This window comes from Puma concolor, chromosome A3, assembly GCF_028749965.1.
Source record: "Puma concolor isolate L17-30 chromosome A3, mPumCon1.1.hap2, whole genome shotgun sequence".
Taxonomy (NCBI): domain Eukaryota; kingdom Metazoa; phylum Chordata; class Mammalia; order Carnivora; family Felidae; genus Puma; species Puma concolor.
In genome coordinates this window covers 127,859,556-127,881,996 of record NC_141669.1, presented here as the reverse complement: position 1 = coordinate 127,881,996, position 22,441 = coordinate 127,859,556, and the positions used below count along the sequence as shown (strand labels likewise).

Below are 22,441 nucleotides of genomic sequence, written 5' to 3'. Positions count from 1 at the left end.
GTGTTTCCTTGCACGAGGAGAAGCCTCACAAGTGAGGCCACCAAGAGTGAGCCATCCACAATTCAGCCTAGCTGGACCTTCTGCTCTCCTGGGGGGAAGGGGGGAGAACTCCACCTATATTTCCAGCTCACCTCTGGGGGGCTTTCCCAGGGTAAACCTTCTTTCTCCCTAGCTTGTGTCTTCTCCACCCGCCCCCCTCCCGAATTCACTGATTTGGGGGGTTCCATTTCTCCACCAGTAAACCCTATACAGAACTGCCCTAGAGAAATCTAATGCGAGCCACGAATGCAAATGACAAATAATTTTAAAGTTTTCTAGTGGCTACACTTTTTTTGAAGTTTTAAAAACAGGTGAAATTAATCACATCTTTTGTTTAACCTCGTCTGTCCGAATGATAATCATCTCAACGTGTAGTCAATACAGAAAGTCGTCAATGAGATCGTTTACAGTTTTTATATTGTTTCTGAAATCTGGCGTGTACTTCTCGGCAAGAGCGCGTCTCATTTAGGACTAGCCGCCTTTCGGGCGCTCGGTAGCCACCTGTGGCTTGTGGCTACCGTATTGGACAGCACACATCCTTGCGCATTTTGCTTCTGTAATTTCCCTTCGAACCATCGGCGCTGTGTATTGTGAAGATCTGGGACAAGACTTCTAAGCAAGGGAGCCAGCGTGTGCAAAGGCCCTGAGGCAGGAGCGAGGAGCCAGATGGGGCTGGAGCTTGGGGCAGGGGGATGGAATCGGAGACCGGAGAGAGAGGCCGGAGCCGTATCTCGGAGGCTGTCACGGGTTGCGGTCAAGAGTGCCAGTGGTCGGCCAGGTGAGGGGTGGGCTTTTAGCCTCTATCCACTGTCAAAGGACGTTTGAGTATTACTGGCGGCAACAAATTTAAAGCGTCTGCAACCACACCTAAGAATGTGGTGAAGTCTCAAGCGTGACTAGATCCATTATTTTTTTTTTTTTTTTTTTTTTTTTTTTTAATTTTTTTTTTCAACGTTTATTTATTTTTGGGATAGAGACAGACAGAGCATGAACGGGGGAGGGGCAGAGAGAGAGGGAGACACAGAATTGGAAACAGGCTCCAGGCTCTGAGCCATCAGCCCAGAGCCTGACGCGGGGCTCGAACTCGCAGACCGCGAGATCGTGACCTGGCTGAAGTCGGACGCTCAACCGACTGCGCCACCCAGGCGCCCCTAGATCCATTATTAAAAGCACACACGAGTCTTTCCATCCAAGCTGCTCCTTATAATGATTTGTATTAATGATTACAAGTATAGATTTTTCTCAGGGAGGTTATCAAGGGCAAAAGGAACTTGCAGCCAGGAAGCAATCAAAGCCCAGAACTTTTATTGACAATTTCACACGTATAATCCCTACCTCTCCAGCAGCATTTAGCTGGAAACGTGTTGGATAACCATGGGGAGTCCCTAGGTCATGGCCATAAGGACGCAAGTTTTGTTTCTGGGGGAATTTTGCAGACAGCACCTGGATCTCAGAGCACAATGGTCTTGCTTCATGGGGCCCCTCGACAGTAGTCGTGCCCGGGAGTACAAGACTCCGGGGACGTCCACTCATGCATTCAGCAGATAATTTATTAAGCATCCACTCTGTGCAGTGCACCGTGCTGGGAGCTAGAGGGAAAGGGGCATTCCAGGTCAAGAGAACAGCAGAGGCAAAGACACTATGTTAGTTAGCAATGAACTTGGCGGGTTCGGACAGATGGAGAAAGCCCGTGGGCTGGAGGGAGCCGGGCTAGAAGTGGAAAGAGAGGAGGCCAGGAGTCGACTGAGAACAGGTCATGAGGGGCCTTGTGGCCATGACGAGGGTTTAGAGTTTTCTTCTCAGTGAAATGGGTATGCATTAGGGAGCCTTTAGCAGGGGGCCGTGAGCGGACTTAGATTCCAGCAGGATCCCTCTGGCTGTTACGTTGAAACTGGCTTGCCGAGAGCAAAAGCAGAGACAGGTAGCCCCAGTCGGAGGCATGAACGAATTGGGCAGGTGATGACGGGAGCATGGACCAGGGCAGGAGCAGTGGCACCGATGAGGCACCAGTGGATGGTTGAATGTGGGGGCTACGGGAAAGAGGAAGATCAAGGGCACCTCCTAGATTTGGGGCCTGAACCAAGGTGAGCGATTGAACAGCCCCTTTTAGGAGCAACACGTTTTTGCCGTAGCGGCATGATCCAGCTAAGCTACGTGTCACCAAGTGATTACAAGTTTTCATCTGTGACTCCTGAATGAAACCAAGAGGATATGCAAATATAAAAAAAAAGGATCGGGGCTGCCTGGGTGACTCTTGATCTCAGCTCAGGTCTTGATCTCAGAGTCGTGAGTTCAAGACTCACGTTGAGCTCCGCACTGGGCGTGAAGCCTATTTAAAAAAAAGAAAAAAAGGATCTATGATAAGGACACAGGAAGGAGGAGAGCAGGGGTTACAGAGGGAGCGATTAGGGCACAGGGAAATGGAGTTACTTATCCAAGGTCACGGCCACGCTGCCAGAGCATGGCCAAACGAGATCTAAGCCCAGAGCCCCTGGTCTTAACCACTGCTCTACTTAACCAGTCTCCTGGAATGGCTGTGGAGTGGCTTCTAGATTGTTAGCGTGTGTGTTAGTTGGTTTTCACTGTCACAAATATCATTGCTGGGAATGTCTTTCTACATGCATCTTCGCGCACGCAAGCAAGCGTTTCTGAAAGATAAATTCCAGGAAGTGGATTCGGGGCATTTAGAGCTGGCGTCTGTCAGCTCCCACCCAGCAGCACCACCCTGCAGAGATCGGTGCAAACCTTCCCTCCACGCTCGAGCCCCCACCCCTCCCACAGCAGAACCGGCTTCTGAAGGAGGCTGTGCGGCTCTCCGGAGGTGAGGGATGGGAAGGTGGGGGGGGGGGGGGGGGAGAGGGATGGTGGGCTTTTTATAAACCACTAGACAGACCCAGATCAATAATGCATGTTCCCAAAAAGGCCAGCACATTATCTCACAGTCTACTACAACTGGCACACAGAGGGTGGTCCTAAAAAATTTATCATCTGCTATTTTCTGCTCATCCGTGCGGCAGTTCTGACGGTTCTCAGGGCTGAAGACTTCTCGACTGAGCTAATTCCAGGCTTCCTTCCAGTCCCGGGTGGAGAACAGCCGTCCATCCTAATTAGGGTCTGGTTGAGAGAACCGTTACGGGACCCAGACAGAAGAGGGGCTCGTCCTGTGTCCTGATTGCGAGGCTGGGGCAGGGGGAGGGGAGGCTGTACGTTCATTTTCTCTTTTCTCACACGCATGTGACACCCTTCCCCGAGCTGTCACTCAGAAGTGCCGGCTGCCCAGGGGAACTGGTTCCCGGGCACAGTGGTCAGTAAGTAGCCTCGGTTCTCAATCCACTTTGAAAGTGGGTAAAATCCCTGTGTTTGGGTGGTCCTTGGAGACCAGCGGGGTCTTGGGTTGCCTGCTTTACCAGAGGGCTAAGAGAAGGAGAAGCACGCAGAAGCCAGTCTTGTTTGCACGTGTCGTTCGGTCAGATAGGCTGTGGCACTGACAGACCCTACCGAGGCTTATTGGTCTGATTCGATCCAGCCAAACCGTTGGTGAGCCCTCCTGGCTCAGGCAGGCTCAATGAGTGAGACGCGGTCCTCACGGAGCAAGAGAAAACTTGCAGCGTCCCCGGCCCGTCTGTCCTGTCATTTGAGATTTTACTTAACTGGACTTGCTTTCTGAAGCTTAAATATTGTTTTTAAAGGAAGCCTTCGATTATGAGTGTAAGTGAAAAGCCAGGATCCGTTGTCTTTTGTAAAAGGTCACTGCAAAAGCAGGCACGGTGAGAACAGCAGTGTTTTTGCATTTCAGCAAGAGTCGGCCTCCCACAAGGCTGGCGTGTCTTTGTTACAAAGAGCGAGGGCAGTGACACGTGCCCGAGACGTTCTCCTTGACCCAGTCGGATGGAAGCTGGGAGAGGGAAGGACTTGCCAGGTGGGAGTCACAGGCTTTTCATGTTGGAGCCCCACTAATATGGGAGCTCTTGTGCCCGAGGGTTGCGGAGACAGATCCCCACACCCCAGAAAACCTGGCACTGATTTTCCACTGTTGATCTCCCGAGGGTCCACGCAGGGTAGCAACAAGATGCCCCCTCAGATTACAGGTTTTCAGACCTTGTGAACAGAATTGTGCCGTTTGGGGTGACAAAGGCAACCAGGTGATACTGTTGGAGGGCTGTAAAATACCATGGGAACAGGTGTTCCAGTGGATATAAAAACACACGTATCACAACCCCTTTCTGTCAGTCTGGGTTCTCTCAGTGATGAGTGACAGAAACCCAGTTCCAACTAGACTGACCATACAAAAAAAAGAAGGAGTTTATTTGACTCATGTAAATAAAAAATCCAAGCGTATTTTGAGCTTCAGGTATGGCTGGATCCAGAGCTCTGTCTGGCTCTCATCTATCAATCTATCTCTGCAAACTCAGCTCTCCTCCAAATTGGCTTCACCCTCCACCCAGCTTTCCACCTGGCATCACCAGACCCGCATTAATGTTACAGCAAGCCACCCTTGTAGAAAGAGAGGGTCTTTCTCCCACAGGTACCAATAAACGTCCCCAAACGAAGTATCTTGGGGCTGGTACTCTCCGGGACGGCTGGTCGACCCCGAACCATCGGAGGGGTGCATGGAATGCAGTGACTGGCTGGCCTGGGTCGCATGCACATCCCTGGCGTCAGGCCTGGGGCCAACCCCGCATGAGCCATGAGGATTGGGAGAGGGAGTTAGGTGTGATTCTTCCCTAGAGAAAAATCCAAGCGCTGGTGCCAGAAGGAGGCAGGTGCCAACCCTACAGCCAACGCTCAGGAAATGCCCAGGGCACGCTCACAGGGCTCTCTCCAAAGCAGGGTGCTGGCTCAAAGGGCAGGCCAGACTCATTCATTCAACAGATACTCACTGAGCACCTACCATGTGCTGAAGGGGATCCAGCAGCAAACAAAGTAGGCAAAATCTCTACTCTTATGGAGCTTACGTATTAGTGCAAGCGTTAATAAAAAAGATTTATGAAGTCTATAGTGCCCATGATAGTGAAAAGCGGTGGGAGGGATAAAGGAAGGAACGGAAGGCAGCAAGGAGAAGGAAAGAGAGCTATGATTTTCTGTACTGAGAAGGGGACATTGGGGCAAAGAAGGTGAGGACGCCAGTGAAGGGAGTTCCCCCAGGAAGAGCATTCATTCCAGGCGGAGGGAACAGGGGGGACAGAGGCCCTGAGGGAGAAAGGGGTCCCACCGGGCTCAGAGCCGCAAAGAGGTCAGGACAACAGGGCAATGTGAGCAAACGTCCAGGAAGTGGTGATTTCTGAGAGGTGATGGGGTGATGGCGGAAGGGTGGACCACGCAGGGTCTTTGAACCAGAGGGAGGGAGGATTTTGACTTTGTCAGTGATACACCAATGGAGGACGCTGAGCAGAAGAGGGACATTATCTGACTTACGTGTTAATATGACCCCTCTGTCTATGATACGGGGAATAAGCCGAAGGGGTGTCGTGAGGGCAGGGAGCCCAGTGCGGAGTCTACTGCAGGAGTCCAAGCACGAGGCGATGGCCACTCAGACCAGAGGTGGGGGGGACGGGGGTCGATGCTGTACCTAGTTATCAGGTGGTGCTGGTAAGATGTGCTCTGATAAGCGTGGCTCAGTCGGTTAAGCGTCCGACTTCGGCTCAGGTCATGATCTCTTGGTTTGTGAGTTCAAGCCCTGCTTTGGGCTCTTTGTTGACAGCTCAGAGCCCGGAGCCTGCTTCCGAGTCTGTGTCTCCCTCTCTCTCTGCCCCTCCCCCACGCACGCTCTGTCTTTTTGTCTCTCTCCCAAAAATAAACACTTAAAGAAACGTTTCTAACAGGGGGCGCCCGGTGGCTCCGTTGGTTAAGCATCCGACTCTTGGTTTCGGCTCAGGTCATGATCTCACGGTTCGTGAGTTCAAGTCCTGCATCAGGCTCTGCACTGACAGCACGGAGCCTGCCTGAGATTCTCTCTCTCCCTCTCTCTCTGCCCCTCCTCCGCTCCGTTTCTCAAAATAAATAAAATTTTAAAAATTACTAAAAAAAATAAAAAGATGTGCTGATGGGCCTGATGTGGAGCGGGAGAGAAGAGTCGTGAATAACTCCAAGGTCTTGGCCTGAGTGACTGCAAAGAGGGAGTCTCTGTTTACAGAGCTGCGGAGAGTGATGGTCAGGAGCTCATTCCGCTTCTGGACCTAGTAAGTGGCAGAGGCTGTGAAAAATCAAGAGGAGCTGTCCAAGGCAGTCAGCGTTCAGAGTCAAGAGTTCGGGGAAGAGGCCCAGGTCCGGAAGGGCTGGGAGCGAGGGACGACCAGGGAGGGGGCCAGAATTGTGTGTAGATTGCGTGCCTGTGTGTGCTCTACTGGGTCCAAGACCCTCACCGGATTCCCAGGGGGGTCTGTGATCTGGAAGGTTGCGGGGGCCCCCGGCCCCGACGGCTGCCTTGTGGGAGAGGCAGGCTTTTGAGAGAAAGGCTTGGGAGGGTTTCTGGCCAGGCCCTTGTTTTCCACTTTCCATCTGTGAACACGAGGAAACCACTCCTGTACTGCAGACTGATCTCCAGAAATCAATTCTAAATTTCAGGCTTGGGCGCTCTGTAGGGGCCAAATGGCTGAAAGCCCAGGAGACAGCGTGCCCAGATTCCGGACAGCAGATCAGCGTAACTCCCAGCCTGGCCTCTCTAAGACACCAACCCCTGACATTCTCGCATTTCTCACCAGAGTTACAAAAACATGTGGCTGCAGGTTATCTCGGGAGGAAGAAAGGCTCATCTAGACCCACCCTGGTGTTCAACTTGCCAAGCACATTCCTGCAAGACCTTTTTTTTTTTTTTTTTTAAATTCAGCAACACTTGGGAGACACTTAAATTCTGGAAGCTAAATATATTGGGATTAGGTTTGGCTGCATATAAAAGAAAATATAAAATAACAGGGGCTTAAACAAGATAGAATTTTGCTTCTCACTCACATAGAAATATCTGGAAGTTGGCATTCCAGGGCTGGCATGGTGGCTTCAAGGTTATCAGGCACCCAAGCTCCTCTACCTTTCCGTTCTGCCATGCTTGCTGTGTGGCTTTCTGTCATTATTAAGGTCACCTCATGGTTCCGAAAGGCTGCTGGAGCTCTATCTATCAGAGCCACGTTCCAGGCATCCGAGAAGGAGGAATCAAAAGGGTAAAAAGAATGGACTTCGAGTTAAGTCGGCTCCCTTTAAGGACCTCATTCCAGACATCACGTACAACACAGACAGAACTTATTTAATTAGCCACATGATCTCAGCAAGAAATGTGGGGCACACTCAAATTTGGACTATTCAACCAGGGCTTAACTAGATTTTGCTAAAGTGTGGGGAAATCTGTTTAGTAACATTGCAGCCATTCCCACCCCAAGGCCAAGGGGATGAGGGGGCAAATGGGACACAGAGAGTCCCCCCCCCAACAGGAGCCGTCCCCCTCTGTTGATACCCCAGGGAGAGTGTTGGAGACATCCATACTCCAACATCCCTTTCTGCTTCTGCTGATCTTCCACCAGGGCCCCTCCCCCCCCCCATTGGCCAAATCCAGCCCAAAGCCAGAGGGTAAAGATAATTGTGGGTGCAACCCATCCAGGTCAGCTCGCTGGTCTGGATCACTGGGCACGGAACTGATCTAGAAGGCCAAAGCGAGGACCGTTTGCATGTTTAGCTACAAGAGCGTCTAGCAAATGTCTTTCCCAGCTCAGTGCATTCAAGGTGAAAATCAGAGCCTCTTAAGAAAGGGAAACCTACATCAATAGGCCACCGGGGTCTCTCCCACACCAGATCAGGAGCAAGGGTCCCAGCGAGGGGTAGCACCTCTAGCGTGGGGGTGGTGGGGGACGGGGGAGGCAGTTGTATGAAGGGCACTCGTGAGACCCGCACCTCCAGAAGGAGGTGGTCACATGGGAATTGGGGGGAGGAGCATCCCAGGCCAAAGGACAAGTGTAAGAGCCCTGTGGCAGGAATGGACTGGCCAGGAACTTAGAGGAGGGCAGCAGGACGTGGGGAATGAGGGGGAGAATGATGGGGGAAGGTCTGGATTTTCTTCCAGGGCCGATGGAAAGTCACCGAGCTGTTCTGAGCAGGTCAAGTACGTGTGATTCGTGTTCTCGGTGGCTCGGTCTGGCTGCGGGTGGAGGGGGGGTGGCCCGGGGACCGGATCAGAATCAGGAAGACCAGTTGTCTGGGTAGGAGCCGGTGGGTGCTCTGGAGAGGCGGTGGCAGGTGGGGCGGGTTCTGTTTTGGGGGTCAGCAGGCAGGGCTCGTGGACGGATTGCAAGGGGGAGGGAAGCAGCGTCGAGAATCAGAGAATCACTCAGAGGTTTTGGCTGAGCCGTTGGGCAGATGGTCGTGCCATTTACAGAGATGGGGACACTGGGGGAGGAGGAACAGGTTTTCAGGCTCAGGACAGACATCAAGCTGCTTTGCACACATCACCACCAGGCTGGTGGCCAGGTGACTGGCTCTGTGTGGCACAGGACGAAAAGTGGGCAAAACACCCCGGACTTTGCATAAATAGCCTCTGGCAAGGAACGGTCTGTGGGTGGAGCTCCTCAGGGAGGAAGTGACCCTTTTCCAGGGCCTCTGGGCCACCTCCCCTCCGTTGAGAAGGAATATATCAGAATTTCCTCCCCGAGGCTTCACAGCCAGAAGGAGCAGAAGGCAGAGGAGGAAAAATTCACTTCATGATCTCTCTGACAGTCCGATGTTCATTAATGAAATTCTAGCACGGCTGTCTTCGACATCTGCTTAATGATACTGGGTTTAGGAACCGATTTCGAGCCTCGGCTTTTTGTAGCTAAAACCAGCAACAGCATTTGACTTTATTTTGTAAGTTCCCGGGGCGCCTGGGTGGCTCAGTCGGTTAAGCACGCAACGTCGGCTCAGGTCATGATCTCACGGTCTGTGAGTTCGAGCCCCGCGTCGGGCTCTGTGCTGACGGTACAGAGCCCAATTCAGATCCTCTGTCCCCCTCTCTCTCCGCCTCTCCCCTGCACGTTCTGTCTCTACCTCTCTCTCAAAATAAATACGTAAAAACTTAAAAACAAAAAAACCTCTTCTGTTTTGTAAGATTGCGGAGTCCGGAGCGGCGCCCCCTTTGCCGCCGCGAGGAAAAGCCGCCCGAGCAGCAGGGCCCCGGCAGCCGGCGCGGTTATTCTGGGTCGAGTCGGAGGCACAGCGGTGAGCACATCCAGGCACAGATGTCGTTGTCCGGGAAACAGTGGGGTCCCTCTGCCCAGATGTGGCCTCCACTGCTGCTCATCCCCCGGGCCGCCCTCTCCCCGCCTGCTGGGGACAGAGCTATTCTGGGCGGTCGGGCTGATGGGATCCAGCCTCCCGTGGTGGTTAGACAGTCTGCCACGGGCAGGCGGCTCACAGTCTGATCCGGTGACATCGCGGGCATTCCAGGGACGCTCGAGGCCCGGATGAGGGCTGCCTCGGGTACTCCAGCCTGGTGGCTGCAGGGCAACACAGGTCACAGATGCTTTGCCACCTGTGGCCCGAGCTGATGGCCCTCCCCCGTCCCCTCCCCCGCCCCCCACCTGCCTGTCCAGGTCAAGGCTCTGTCCTAGCCTGCACCCACACCCACAGCTCTCCTCCCCCTCTTAAAGCCTGCTCTCTGTAGGGCTCTGGGTCATAGTAAGTGTTACTCTGAAGGTTTACTCAGCTGGTCCCTTCCCCGGAATAGAAACAGCTGCAAGTTGTAAACCCAGTGCCCCCAGGGCCAGGCAGGTCCTGTAAATGTGGGAAGTGGGGAGCCCAGAGAACCAGCGCAGCCCTTCTAAACCGGGCCTTTGCCACTCAGGTCCACTCACTGTGAACCCAGCAAGGCCAGATCTCTGTATTTTTTCAAGCCAAGCCAGAAAACTGGATTGATGTGAAATCTCCCAATTAAAAAAAAAAAAAAAGAATTAGTTAATGTTTTAAACGCTTTCGAGCGCACAGACCAGAATGTGGTCCAGAGGCACTCTGTGAACTCGGTGTGACGCAGTACTTGGGAGCTACAGCAACTAAAACTTTGGACAGCGACCGCGTGTTAAGCGTTTTCATATGCCGTGTCCTGCACTAGAGGCTTCGCCCGTATTTCCCTCAATTAAATTTTGGAACATCCCGTGGGAGGGAGGCACTCTTATTCTCTCTGCTTTGCCCACGAGGACACCAAGGTACTTGGGGGGGTGGGGGGGGTGGTAACTCATTTGCACCAGGGTATGTGGCTGACGGGAAGCGGCGAGGTCAGGAATTGAACTCAGGCCATGTGCCTCTAGGGCCCTTCCCAGCACACTGCAGAAGATGACAGAGGGTATTCGAGAATCGTCCTTGAATGTCACGGTCAAAGGAAACCTTAACCTAAAGCTGTTCCCGCGCTGTACTTTGACAGAAGGGAAACGAAGGCCCCGAGAAAGTCAGTGACTTAATAGGACAGATCACACTTCATTCTGTGGGCTCTTTGATACCCAGAGTCTACAGATGGCGGGGGGCGGGGGGTCGTGCCCCGCGTTCCGTCCAGAACAGAAGCGTGCTGATGCGGGTTACGCCCGCACACGTATGGAGCAGCGGAACCCGTTTAACATACAGAACTAAGTGGCTGAGAGAAGAATCGCTCAGAGAAGGGTGGCATCTGGAGAGGACGTGGGTCGCGGCCCCTTCACCCGCCGCCTGGCCCCGTGCCAGCTGGCCCTTCGGCTCCTGCTTTTCCACCCCCAGGAGAGGAGAAAACACTGCTTGGGAACCCCTGGACCATGTGACTGGTGGGTTGGCGGAGGGGGCTGGAGGCTGAATCAGCCCGGGGCGATGACTTGATCAATCGACGCCTCGTTAAGCACCGCCCGCCCCCAGACCTTGCCCAGGGCGCCCCCAGACCTTGCCCAGGGCGCCTGGCCGCTGCTTCCTGTCCTTTAACAAACAGGTGAATGTGTTTCCCTGAGTTCTGTAAGCCTTCTGCTGCTACTCTGCGGCCTGTCGGTCAAAGCACAGGTGACAGCCCGGGCTTGCGGCCAGCGTCCGTGCAGGGGGAGTCGGGGAGAGTGGGGCGCCCTTGCGGGACTTGAGCCCTTAACCTGTGGCATCCGATGCTGACTCTGTGTAGACGGTGTCCGAAATGAGTCGGACTCTTGGACCCCCTCCCGGTGTCCCAGAATCTTGACACACTGGAAAGAGCATCACCAAACATTCTCGTGGGCAGGCCCTGCCTCTGGCTTTCTGACTGTGGCCTCCGGTTTTGTGTTCAGAGTCACCTGTGGTCTCCACAGATACGGGGAGGTCCTTGCTGAAAGGCCTCTGCTCGATTAGATTATCTTTCCCCAAACGAAAGGCACAGATAGGAAGGCTAGGAAGGCGACGCACATCCTGGAGTGTTCGTGGATTAGCCTGTTTGCAGTCAGTTCTCTCCTCCCCCCTGAGCCTCCGAAGTATTTCAAATTAGATGAGCCATACAGCCTTACCTTCAGATACTCAAACGATTCAAAGCCAAAGTACCCTTCCCCAGCCACCATTCGCAGGGCTCACCCGGAAGCAACCACCCTCTCTGCTGAGAACATTTTCTCAAAGAGCAAGAAGGAGAAGAAGGAGAGAGCTTAGCGCAGTCCAGGGAAAGCCTCCCTGAGGAGGCAGTTTTGGTAAAGACCTGGATGCCACGGGGCAGGGAGGGGCGGAGGGGGTGTGTCTCGGGGCTGCAAGTGCAAAGGCCCTGAGGCGGGAGCATGCTTGGCGTGTTCAAGGAGTGGTGAGAAGGTCAGCGTGGCCGGAGCAGAGGGCGAGTGGGGGACGGAGGTACAAGTTGTACTCGGGGAGAATCAGCGTCCAGCCCACCTGGGGTCTCCTGGGCCAAAGGGGGCGGGGGGGACTTTGGGTTTTATTCTAAGCAAGATGGACGCTCGTTGGATGAGTTTGAGCAAAGGAAGTCATGGTGTGACTTAACGTTTTAAAAGGAGCCCTGTGAGGGGTGGTTAGAGAGTGTGGTTTAAGGGGCACCTGGCTGGCTCAGTCAGTTAAGCATCAGACTCCGACTCAGGTCATGATCTCGCGGTTTGGGAGACCAAGCCCTGCATCGGGCTCTCTGCCGTCCGCATAGAACCCGCTTCGGATCCTCTGTCCCCCTCTCTCTGCCCCTCCGCCGCTCGCACACCTGTGCACGCACCCTCTCTCCCAAAGAAATTGCAAAAACCGTTAAAGGAAAATGCTGATTTCAGTCAAGACCTGGGTTTACCCCGGGGCTTTATTTTTCCCCACATCCCATCTCCCTGCCACCTCTCTCTCGAGGCGAGAACCCGTCACGGACTCTGTTGACCTCTCGTTTCAGTGGTCGTCTGTCAAAACCAGTGCCTCCCCTGCCACCCACGCTGGGGGCCACAGGAGTCTGTCTTAAAGGGCCTTGGGGTGCTTCTGCCCCCAGCTGACACAGGCCTCTAGGGCAAAAAGTGGGTGGGAACCACCTAAGCCCTGGAAGGGAAAAAATTGAGTCAGTTTTGAATCTTGCAAGCCCCCGGCACCCGCTTGTTCCCTAGAGGTCGTGGTTGCTCCCACCCAGACTTTGAGAAGAGCAAACGAATTCAGCGTTTCCCAGATGCCTTTCTACGACAGGTAAGGCACGAGGTATCTCGTGTGACAAGTCAAAAAGCATGGATTTTACTACTTACAAACTTATTTTCATGTGCATCAAAAAAAAAATGTTTTGATTAGCATATCAGACACAGAATTTCACGTAGTGACTCGGGTTGAGATTCAAGTTTATCTGTTTCAAGTCACGTTAAGGGGCGCCTGGGTGGCTCCGTCGGGTCAGCGCCCGACTTCGGCGCAGGTCATGATCTCGCGGTTTGTGGGTTCGAGCCCCGCGTCGGGCTCTGTGCTGACAGCTCACAGCCTGGAGCCTGCTTCCAGATTCCGTGTCTCCCTCTCTCTCTGCCCCTTCCCCATCTCTCTCTCGCTCTCTTTCAAAAACAGACATTAAAAAAAAAAAAATTGGGGGGTGCCTGGGTGGCTCAGTCAGTTAAGCATCCGACTTCGGCTCAGGTCATGATCTCGCGGTCTGTGAGTTCGAGCCCCGCATCGGGCTCTGTGCTGACAGCTCAGAGCCTGGAACCTGTTTCAGATTCTGTGTCTCCCTCTCTCTCTGCCCCTCCCCTGTTCATGCTCTGTCTCTCTCTGTCTCAAAAATAAATAAACGTTAAAAAAAAATTTTTTTTTTAAATTTTAAGTCGCTTTAAGGAAAAATATCAAATAAGGATAAATAATAGCACAGGTGGTCTACCAAGGAGGCCCCAGAAAGCGATCAGAAAGGGGCGGCCAGATAAGCATCAAGGCCGGGGGTGGGGCCATCTCATCGGTGGGATGGGACCATTAGAGTCGCACAGAGGTGTCGGGTGACCTCACCCCTGGCCCAGCTGGGTTGGAAGGTTTGATCACAGAAGGAAACCGGGCTTGTTTTTGTGTGCACATCCCAAGTTTGTGTTGGACAGAGTGAGTCTGGGTTGGCCGGCCTGGCTTCATTTAACGTTGAAAACTGGCCTTTTTATTTCTGTGTGGCCCCGTCTTCCAGGTTCTTCCCCCCCATCAGACTGGTCCATCTGCCTGAGGGCCGGGCTGGGCGAGATTAGATCACATGTTTTCGTGTTCCGGATGTGGACGTACAGAGCCCCATCGCTGTGGCAGTTGTGCGAAAGCAGGTCACTGTCCCCACGGGGAGGCTTCATGGTAGCGCTGCTCGCGCACAGAGGCCGGCTGTCCTCTGGGGGCGTCGTCACCTCGTACCTGAGCGGCGCATGGACACCGCTGTCCCCTGCAGCCGGCTCATGTGGGCAGGGGCGAGCGCACCGAGCAGACACGCACGGGGACTCCTGGACGAGATTGGCAATCGCTCCTCTCCTCGGAAATAGTATGGTGGAGACGGAAGCGCTTTGAGACCCTGGTTCTGAGCCCATTTTTTAGAAAAAAAGAAGCGGTTCTACGGGCTTTTGCTTGTTGCCAGTGCGGCATTCGGGGCTGCTGACTGCAGAGGAATTGTTCGCCAGGTGGTGGCCTCCTGCCTCCTAGAGGAGGGTCTGACAGGTCGGGTGGGGGGCCAGCGTTGTCCTTTCTGCAGACCCGGGAGACCCAGATGGGCCGGGTTCTCGCCACCAGCCGCCCCGTCCTTTCTCCCCACAGTTTGTAAAGAGCGGGCGAAGAGTTGATTCTGCCTGGAGTGCCCTGGACTCATTCCTTTGAGGAATACTTAACTGAGCACCGACCCTGTGCCGAGGGCCGCTCCAGGCCTCGGGGCTGGGAGGCGCAGGCAGACAGCAACATAAATATGTAAGTGTGTAAAAGTCTGTGCTTAGTCACAGATGACAGTTATGGAGTCAGAAACTTAAAAAACAAGGGAGGGGTCTCAACTGTCAGGGGCAGGGAGTACAGACGAGAAGGGGGTGATCGCACAGGCCGTCAGGGTTCAGGGGGAAAGGCCTTCCAAGCAAAAGAGCAGCAAGGCGAAGGCTCTGAGGCAGGAGCAGGCCCGGCAGGTCTGAGCGCGGAGACGAGGCCCCTGCCAGACGAGGTCTGGACCCAGGTTGGCCTGTGGAGGACTTCAAGACTTTGTTCTCCGGTGAGTGGGAGCCCCAGAGGGTGCCAAGGAGAGGAGGCGCTCTGGCTGCTCCGTGCAGAATAAATGGGCAGAATCCAGCGAGGAGGCGAAGCAGCTGACCTAATTCGGAAGAGAGAGGATGCCCAGGGAGGAGGGCGACAGGGCCGGGTGGTGGACAGGCTTTGCTGATGGATTCGAAGTGGGAACAGAGAGATGGGACCGAGGAGTAGCTAGATTTTTGCCCACAGCGCTGGAGGAAAGGGAAGGAGGCCTGAGGGGGCAGGTGGCAGCAGGAACTCGGGTTAGAGTATGAGGCACTGATGGTGTCTGAGAGGCAGGTGTCTGTGCAGGCACCTCTGGGTTGTACGGAGCAGGGGTGCCAAACGCAGCCAGCCCCTGACCTTTCCAGAATTTTCACATCCATCTGCCACCAGTACTATTGACTTCTTTTTTTTTTTAAGTTTATTTATTTTGAGAGTGAGAGCGAGAGAGCATGCATGCATGAGCCAGGGAGGGGCAGAGAGAGAGGGAGAGAGAGAATCCCAAGCAGGCTCTGCACTGTCAGCACAGAGCTGGATGCACGGCTCGAACTCACGAACCCTGGGATCACGACCTGAGTCAAGATCGAGAGTCCGTTCTCAACCTGAGCCACCCGGGCGCCCCTTCCGTGGACTTCCATTAATCAGCTGTAATTGGTGTGTGTGTGTTTAAGAAAAAGATTCAGGGCGCCTGGGTGGCTCAGTCGGTGAAGCGTGTAACTTCAGCTCAGATCATGATGTCACCGTTCGTGGGTTCGAGCCCCGTGTCGGGCTCTGTCCCGGCAGCTCGGAGCCTGGAGCCTGTTTCGGATTCTGTGTCTCCCTCTCCCTCTGCCCCTCCTGTGCTCATTCTCTGTCTCTCTCTGTCTCTCAAAAATAAATAAACATTAAGAAATTCTTTTTAAAGAATATTAAAAAAAAGAAAAGAACAAGATTCCGCCACCCTAAATGAGAGAAGCCAGGATTAACTGCTCTAAGGAAAGGAAAACCAAGCCAGTCGACTAAATATAAGCCAACATTGCTGCGCCCTGAGCGTTCTGACAGGCGACTGGTTCACTCCCCGTTGAGGCAGGAATTGTGTAGCTGTCAAGGACGTGACCACACCAGTTGGCCTTTTGTGTTGATCAGTAGTGGAGGGAATCACTTGCCCACGGCTGGTGTCCCTGATATTTGGTGATGTGCCCCCGTGCTGTTCCCACCGCCGGTGTGCCAGCTAAAGTCACCTCTGGGATGACCGGGGGACCCGGCCTCCAGGCCAGGACTCTTCTGAGCCTCCTTGAGGTCGAGAATTGACCAAGTGCTTGGGATCTCAGTATGTTTCCTGGGTGTATTTATGCTACCTCCCGTGCGGTGTGAACCGTACGTTTCTTGAACCTGACTCCAAGCACCCGCCGTCCCCGCCGGACAAGCCTGGGTTTGAGCCCTCACATCACGCTTCCAAACGTGTGTGGCTTTGGGCATTTCGCTCTCTGTCCTCAAAAGGGCTGTTGAAAGGATTAAGTAAAACGGCGCATAACGCGTGCCCAGCCGTGCACACAGCCGGCACTCGGCCATTGCGACTATCAGCGAGCATAACGATTATTATTGACGGATAACACTGCCCTCTACCCCACGGAGAAGCTGGACCTGTCTCATCCACTAAGTTATGTTAGGAGGCTGCCAAACCCAGGCCTTCAGGCGCCTGGCGGGTACGTGAATGGGCAGATGTGGGATGTGGGACCATAAGGAGCCCTGGCTAGGGTAGCAAACCGGAGAACACGGGATGGATTTCATGCTCTTTAAAGGCAGAGTTTTCGAACCTGCTGCACAAAACACACATGTCTACGAATACGAACCACCTGGGGCTCCTGAGTTCTATAGAAACCTCAAACAGTAAGATCAGATCTTCTGTTAATTTCCAGACGTTTATGGAGAACCTACTCTGTGCCAGGCACTGTTCTAGGCTGGGGAATGTAACGGCGAACAAAGCAGGCCTAAATCCCTGCCAGATTCTGGGCCAGGGAAGGCCTCCCCTGAGATACTTGACGTTTGCTCAGTAACCTGAAGGAGGGAGCACTCCAGGCAGAGGGCAGAGCTCCGGCAAAGGCCGCGGGCCGGGAACGTGGCTAGTGTCCAGGCTTGGGCCTCGGGCGTCGGGACGCCGATGTCTCAATTCGTGGTAAAAGTTCAGGGTAGAAAGAACCCATGGGCGAGTGGGAGGCCTTCCCAGAAAGCCTTCCCCAGGAGCGGCCCCGAGGCTGGTGAGGCCCCAGGGCTCGGCTGAACCCTGAGACTGTGCCCTGCTCGCTTCGCAGGGTGGACCTCGGAAAGCCCATCTCATCTGTCCCCTCCAGAGGGAGGTCATACCTGTAGTTGCCTTCAGTTACAACTGCGTCCCCTGGGGCTTCTTGGGAGGGCGTGTGACCTTGAGGATAGATGTTCACACGGTTCCGGGCCTGATAATTCCTGTTCAGTTCGTCACACAGAGCTGGCTCTTTCCTCCACCCACCGCTGCCAGCCTTGGCCAAGAGGCTCAGGAAACACACCTGGTGCCAGAAGGGCCTCCCTGATAAAAACCAGCTCAAGTGCTGCAGGGGGGCTGGCCAGGCCTTGCTGAGGAGGTGATGTCGAGTTGAGATCTGACTAAATGGGATAAGCCAACAAAGGGATGTCTCAGGAAGAGTCCCAGCAGAAGCGGTAGCCAGTGCAAAGATCCTGGGGCAGGGATGGGAGTGGAGCATTTGAGAAACCATGAGGAGGCCAGTGTAACCAAGTGAGCAAGGGGGAGGGGAGAGATGAGGCCAAAGGAACATGGGAGGTGGCTTGGCAGCAAGGACGAGTCTGGAAGAGTCTGGAAGAGTCTGGAAGAGTCTTAGGCCACAGTAAGGAATTCCGTTGTCCTTCCGAGTGCCACGGGAAGCTATCCGATGGTTTTAAATAGTGAGGAGATATGATCTATGTTTGCCTCAGGGAAGCTCTAACTCTATTCCGTCCCTATTTGGCAGAAAGATGGGATAAAAGAGCCATATAAATCTCCTTTTCATTCTTCGCCTGTAGGGACAGAGTGCTGAGGTGAGAGTGATTCGTTTTTGTTAAAACCTCTAAGGGGCTGTTGGTGATTGGGCTGGGCACCTCTCCAGTAAAAACTCCACAAACGCCTGGTAGACTGCATTGGCTTACTCTTCAGTAGTTCTAGAAGCCAGAAGTCCGGAATCCACGTGTTGACAGGGTTATGCTTCCTCCGAAGGCTCTAGAGGAGAATCCTTCCTTCCTCTTCCAGCTCCTGGGGGCCCCGGGAGTTCCTTAGCCTGTGGCTGCGTCCCTCCAGCCTCTGCCTCGGTCCTCACATGGCTGTCCCCACCGTGTCTGTGTGTCTTCTCCCTTCTGGCTCTTACACGACGCTTGTCATTGGATTTGGGGCCCACCCAGGTAATCCAGAACGATCTCACCCCAAGATCCTTAACTACACCCGCAAAGACGCTTTTTTCCAAATAAGGTCACATTCACACGTGTTGAGGGTGAGGACGAAGACGTATGGAGGGTGGGGGAGAGTTTGCGTCACTCAATCCACAGCAGACCCAAAGAACTCTAAGGAAAAGGAAGGAAACTGAGGGTGGGAGGAGGAAAAGAGAAAGGATTTCCCTTGAATATTTCCCTAACCCTACTAAATATCCTGATACCAGCCATAGTGTTGCGCATCCACTCTGCAAACGCTTATTGAGTGCCTACTGTGTATCACACCCCACGAGGGCGTTGAGAATTCAGCACGGAGCAGGGCACGCACTCTCTGCCCTCGTGGGGCCCTCAGCGGAGCAGGGACCAGGAAAGCACCTGTGCACAGTAGGTCTCCTGCACGTTAGTTTCCTTTCCGTCCTGAGCGCCTTTCGCTGCTTGCAGCTTCGTTCGCGAACGAGAAAAGGTGCGAACGAAGCCACGATACCCAGTGGTATATAATTAAGCCCTAATAACACCTGCAGCATGCATACTACGCGCTCGAGGGAATCCGAAGCCAGTGTGATCACTGGAAGAGGTGTGGCTTGGCCGATGGCTCGAGTCTGGAGAGAGGTGGGAAGTGGATTCCAAACTAGAAGGACCATGTGGACAAAGGAGCAGAGGAGTGTTCAGGGAGGTGAGCCAGGTGGGTTGGCATGACCCGATTTCAGTAAAAACGAACGATTCTTGGGCAAGTTCCAAACAAAACAAAGTATAATCTTCCCTTGGTTTACATAGTGGTTGCTTACCAAAAATAAATAAATAAATACACTGCATGTTAATATCCTGCAAAAAAAAAAAAAAAAAAAAAAAAAAGATGTTTGGTTTATATGTATGACAAACAGGTTTTTATCTACTCCCCATGAGCACGCAGCGGGACTGGGAACCCAGGATATTTCTTGCACAGGACTACCCCACAGTGCCTCACTGGCCCATGCTCACAACTAACCGTTGTGGCCCCCCCTCATGTGTCCCCAGAGATTTCCAAAACGCGCCCCCTCCCCAGGGATGGGGTTAAGAACCACTCAGCGCCTGTCCCCAGCGGTCGCGTGGCCCACCGGGCACCAGCTGGGAACGGCCACACTCACCTTGGCTCCTGGTTGCAGGTTCCATGCAGGTGATGAACAAGACAAGGCGCATCATGGAGCGGGGCGGGGCGCACTTCGTCAACGCCTTCGTGACCACGCCCATGTGCTGCCCTTCGCGGTCCTCTATCCTCACCGGGAAGTATGTCCACAACCACAACACCTACACCAACAACGAGAACTGCTCCTCGCCCTCCTGGCAGGCACAGCACGAGAGCCGCACCTTCGCCGTGTACCTCAACAGCACGGGCTACCGGACAGGTAAGGGCAGCCGGGAGGCCGCAGGCGGGCGGGCGGGCGCGTAGCTTTGGATGTGGGGCCCGGCGCCCCGACCTCAGACCAGCATGTGGACCGTGTACTGCAGGGATTGGAGATGATGTCAGGCAGCCCGTGGACCGCTTCTTTTTAACTTAAAAGCGTTCGCTTATGCCCGTGGGCCCTAGGAAAATACGACACGAGGGGCGCCTGGGTGGCTCAGCGGGTGGAGCGTCGGACTCTTGATTTCAGCTCAGGTCGTGATCCCAGGGTCGTGGGACTGAGCCCCGCCTCTGGCTCCACGCTGAGCATGGCACCTGCTTGAGATTCTCTCTCTCTCTCTCTCTCCCTCTCTCTCCCTCCCTCTCTCCCTCTCTCTCCCTCTCTCTCCCTCTGTCCCGCTCACACAAGCTCGCTCCCTCATTCTCTAAAATAGAAGGAAAAAAAAGAATAAGAAAAATAAAATATTAAAAAAAGAAAAATACAAAATGATTTGCCTATAGTAGTGAAAGAACATGACCTTTTCAAAGCAATTTGAATTTTTTTGATGAGTCCACTTAAAATATGAAATATAATACAGAGAGAGGCTAGAAGTATTTATGTGTGAGTTTGTATTCACCATGTGTTATGTTAGGGACCGGTTTATTGACTTCAGACCATCAGCATGGAAGAAGGTTCCAGAAGAACATTGGGGTGGGAGGCAGGGATGAAAACTGGTGTGGAAAATGGACAGGAGCACGTGTGGGACTGTGTGGCCACTCTGCAGAATGGCCTGGAAATTGACATGGACGGCCTGTCTACACTTGGCCGTCTACACTACCCGGCACGCCCCACCTCTCCTGTGGTCGGTGCTGCAGAGCTGTCTCGTGGATGGATACGGAGCAATTAGGTCTTCCGGTCTATCTTGCAGGAGGTACCTTGGTCGGTTCCCAAGGCTCACCCGTCAGGCTGCTGGCCTGGGGCAAAGACACAATTACAAACACTTACCTCCAGCACCATGCTCAATCCTCCAAAACTCCATTAAATTGAATTTTGAAAAAGTAAACACTCCCCACTGAGAGCCGAGCGAGGCGATCGTGAAATCAGACATTGCGGCTGGGATGCTGCCACCCTGAGAAGTCGCGTCCGAGTGACCAGGGGCTTGTATCCGGGGGAGTGACGGGGGGGGGGGGGGATCGACGCCTCCCTCAGCTGAGCTCAGAGATGAAGCAGCCTTCCAGGCTGGGGGTGCTTTCCCTGGGATACCCGTGTGGCTGGCGGGGCACGTCGGGGTGGGGAACAAGAGGAAGGTGCATCTTCTTGTGGACTGATTCTCCTGCCAGGGTCACCCAGAAAGCGGGGCCTCCTGAGAGAACTCAGAAGGCCTCCATCCCATACGCATAAGCTGCTTGGTTCCTGGATCTCTGCAGAGAGCCGCACGTGTCAGAGGTCAGCACGGGCCACCGCGCAGCTGGTTGTGGGGACCTGCATGTAAATAAAGAAGCAGGACACGGGGGTCCCGCAGCACACCAGAGGGCACCTACGGAAAGGGGCATCTTCTACACCGGTCCAGATAATTATAGCCATTCGTGCCCAGGAGTACCAATCTTCGCATATTTCTAACCTGAATGTGTAGCTGAAATATGCTGATATAAGGGGAAAAAAAACGTTGCCATCATCAGTTTCTTAAAAAATGTACACCGTGGGCCAAACAAAAGCTTGTCTGAAGGCAGAGTATAGCTCACAGACCCCCTGTAGAACATCTGACTGAAAGGTCTGTGTAGAAAACTTCCGATTTGGATGCTAAAAGAACAGTAAGGACCCTAAGGTGTTCTCATCAACACCCCTTATTTGATAGCCGGACAACTGCAGCCCAGGAAAGAGATGTGCCCAGAGTCCTCAATTGGGGTGCTTGTGACACAACCAAAATGGAAACCGAAGACCGTGGGAATTCAAAGCAAGTTTGGAGCATCCTTCACACTGAAAGGAAACACATACCCTGTGATATCGTGGGCGCTCCTGGTGGGAACCGGTGACGAATGCCTTAGAGTCATACAGCTGGCGCAAGAAAAGGGACTATTTCAATAATAAATGTTCCTCAAAATTGATTTCCCAAACTTCGTTCTTGAATTTGCACACGTCGCCGAAAAGCTGTCTTCCCAAAGACTTGCTTTCATCCAACTATGCTTACTCGGTATCGCTTCAGTGAAGACTGGGATCATAACGTCCAAGCGTAAATAGCCATACACAGAGCATTTACATTTTTTGTAAAACCGTCCCTGAGGATTTTATTCGTTACAGTTAGAATGCCTCTCTGTGCAAGAGACCCTGCTGCAGCGTGACTTTCAGAACTCAGGACCCTGAAGATGCCTGTTTGTTCTGATGGCCTGATGTGTTCCGGGTCATTAAATAGCAAGAGCTATGTACCCTGTATAGTTTCCCTCTTTGCCCTGGCAGCTAGGAAGCTCTGACTTGAGTTTCATATTAAGTTGCTATTTAAGGTGAAAACATTTTAAAGATACCACTAATAATGTTAGTTATGCTGGTCATTGTTGGTTGATTGAAGAAAATGACAGGAAACTAATGAATTGAAAATTCCTCTTAGATGAATTTGATAGGTATGACTCAAATTAGAACGTATAACAACCTTAGTCTCCCAAGGACCAGTGGTCAGCTGCTGTTTCTGGGTCTTTAGGCACATTAAACTCTGCATTTTCACGGGTATTTAGCAAAGTTGGTTGAGTTGGATTTAAGTTTGGCTGTGTATGAGACTCAAGAGAGCAATCACTTATTGCTTGCAGTTGAAAGCCCGTGCTTCTAGCACTCTCAACAATAGCCAAATTATGGAAAGAGCCTAAATGTCCGTCAACCGATGAACGGATAAAGAACTTGTGGTTTATATACACAATGGGAGTACTACGTGGCAATGAGAAAGAACGAAATATGGCCCTTTGTAGCAACGTGGATGGAACTGGAGAGTGTGATGCTAAGTGAAATAAGCCATACAGAGAAAGACAGATACC

At 53.2% G+C, this 22,441-nt stretch overlaps 1 protein-coding gene across 3 annotated transcripts in view; it reads left to right on the top strand.

Annotated features, from left to right (window-relative positions):
- Positions 1–22,441, top strand: part of SULF2 (sulfatase 2) — a 120,520-nt gene that overhangs the window by 27,785 nt on the left and 70,294 nt on the right. For all 3 annotated transcript variants that reach the window (XM_086702424.1, XM_086702425.1, XM_086702426.1), the window contains exon 3: positions 19,206–19,445. In XM_086702424.1, the coding sequence (XP_086558550.1) occupies positions 19,206–19,445 (240 nt within the window). The remainder of the gene's footprint in view (positions 1–19,205; positions 19,446–22,441) is intronic.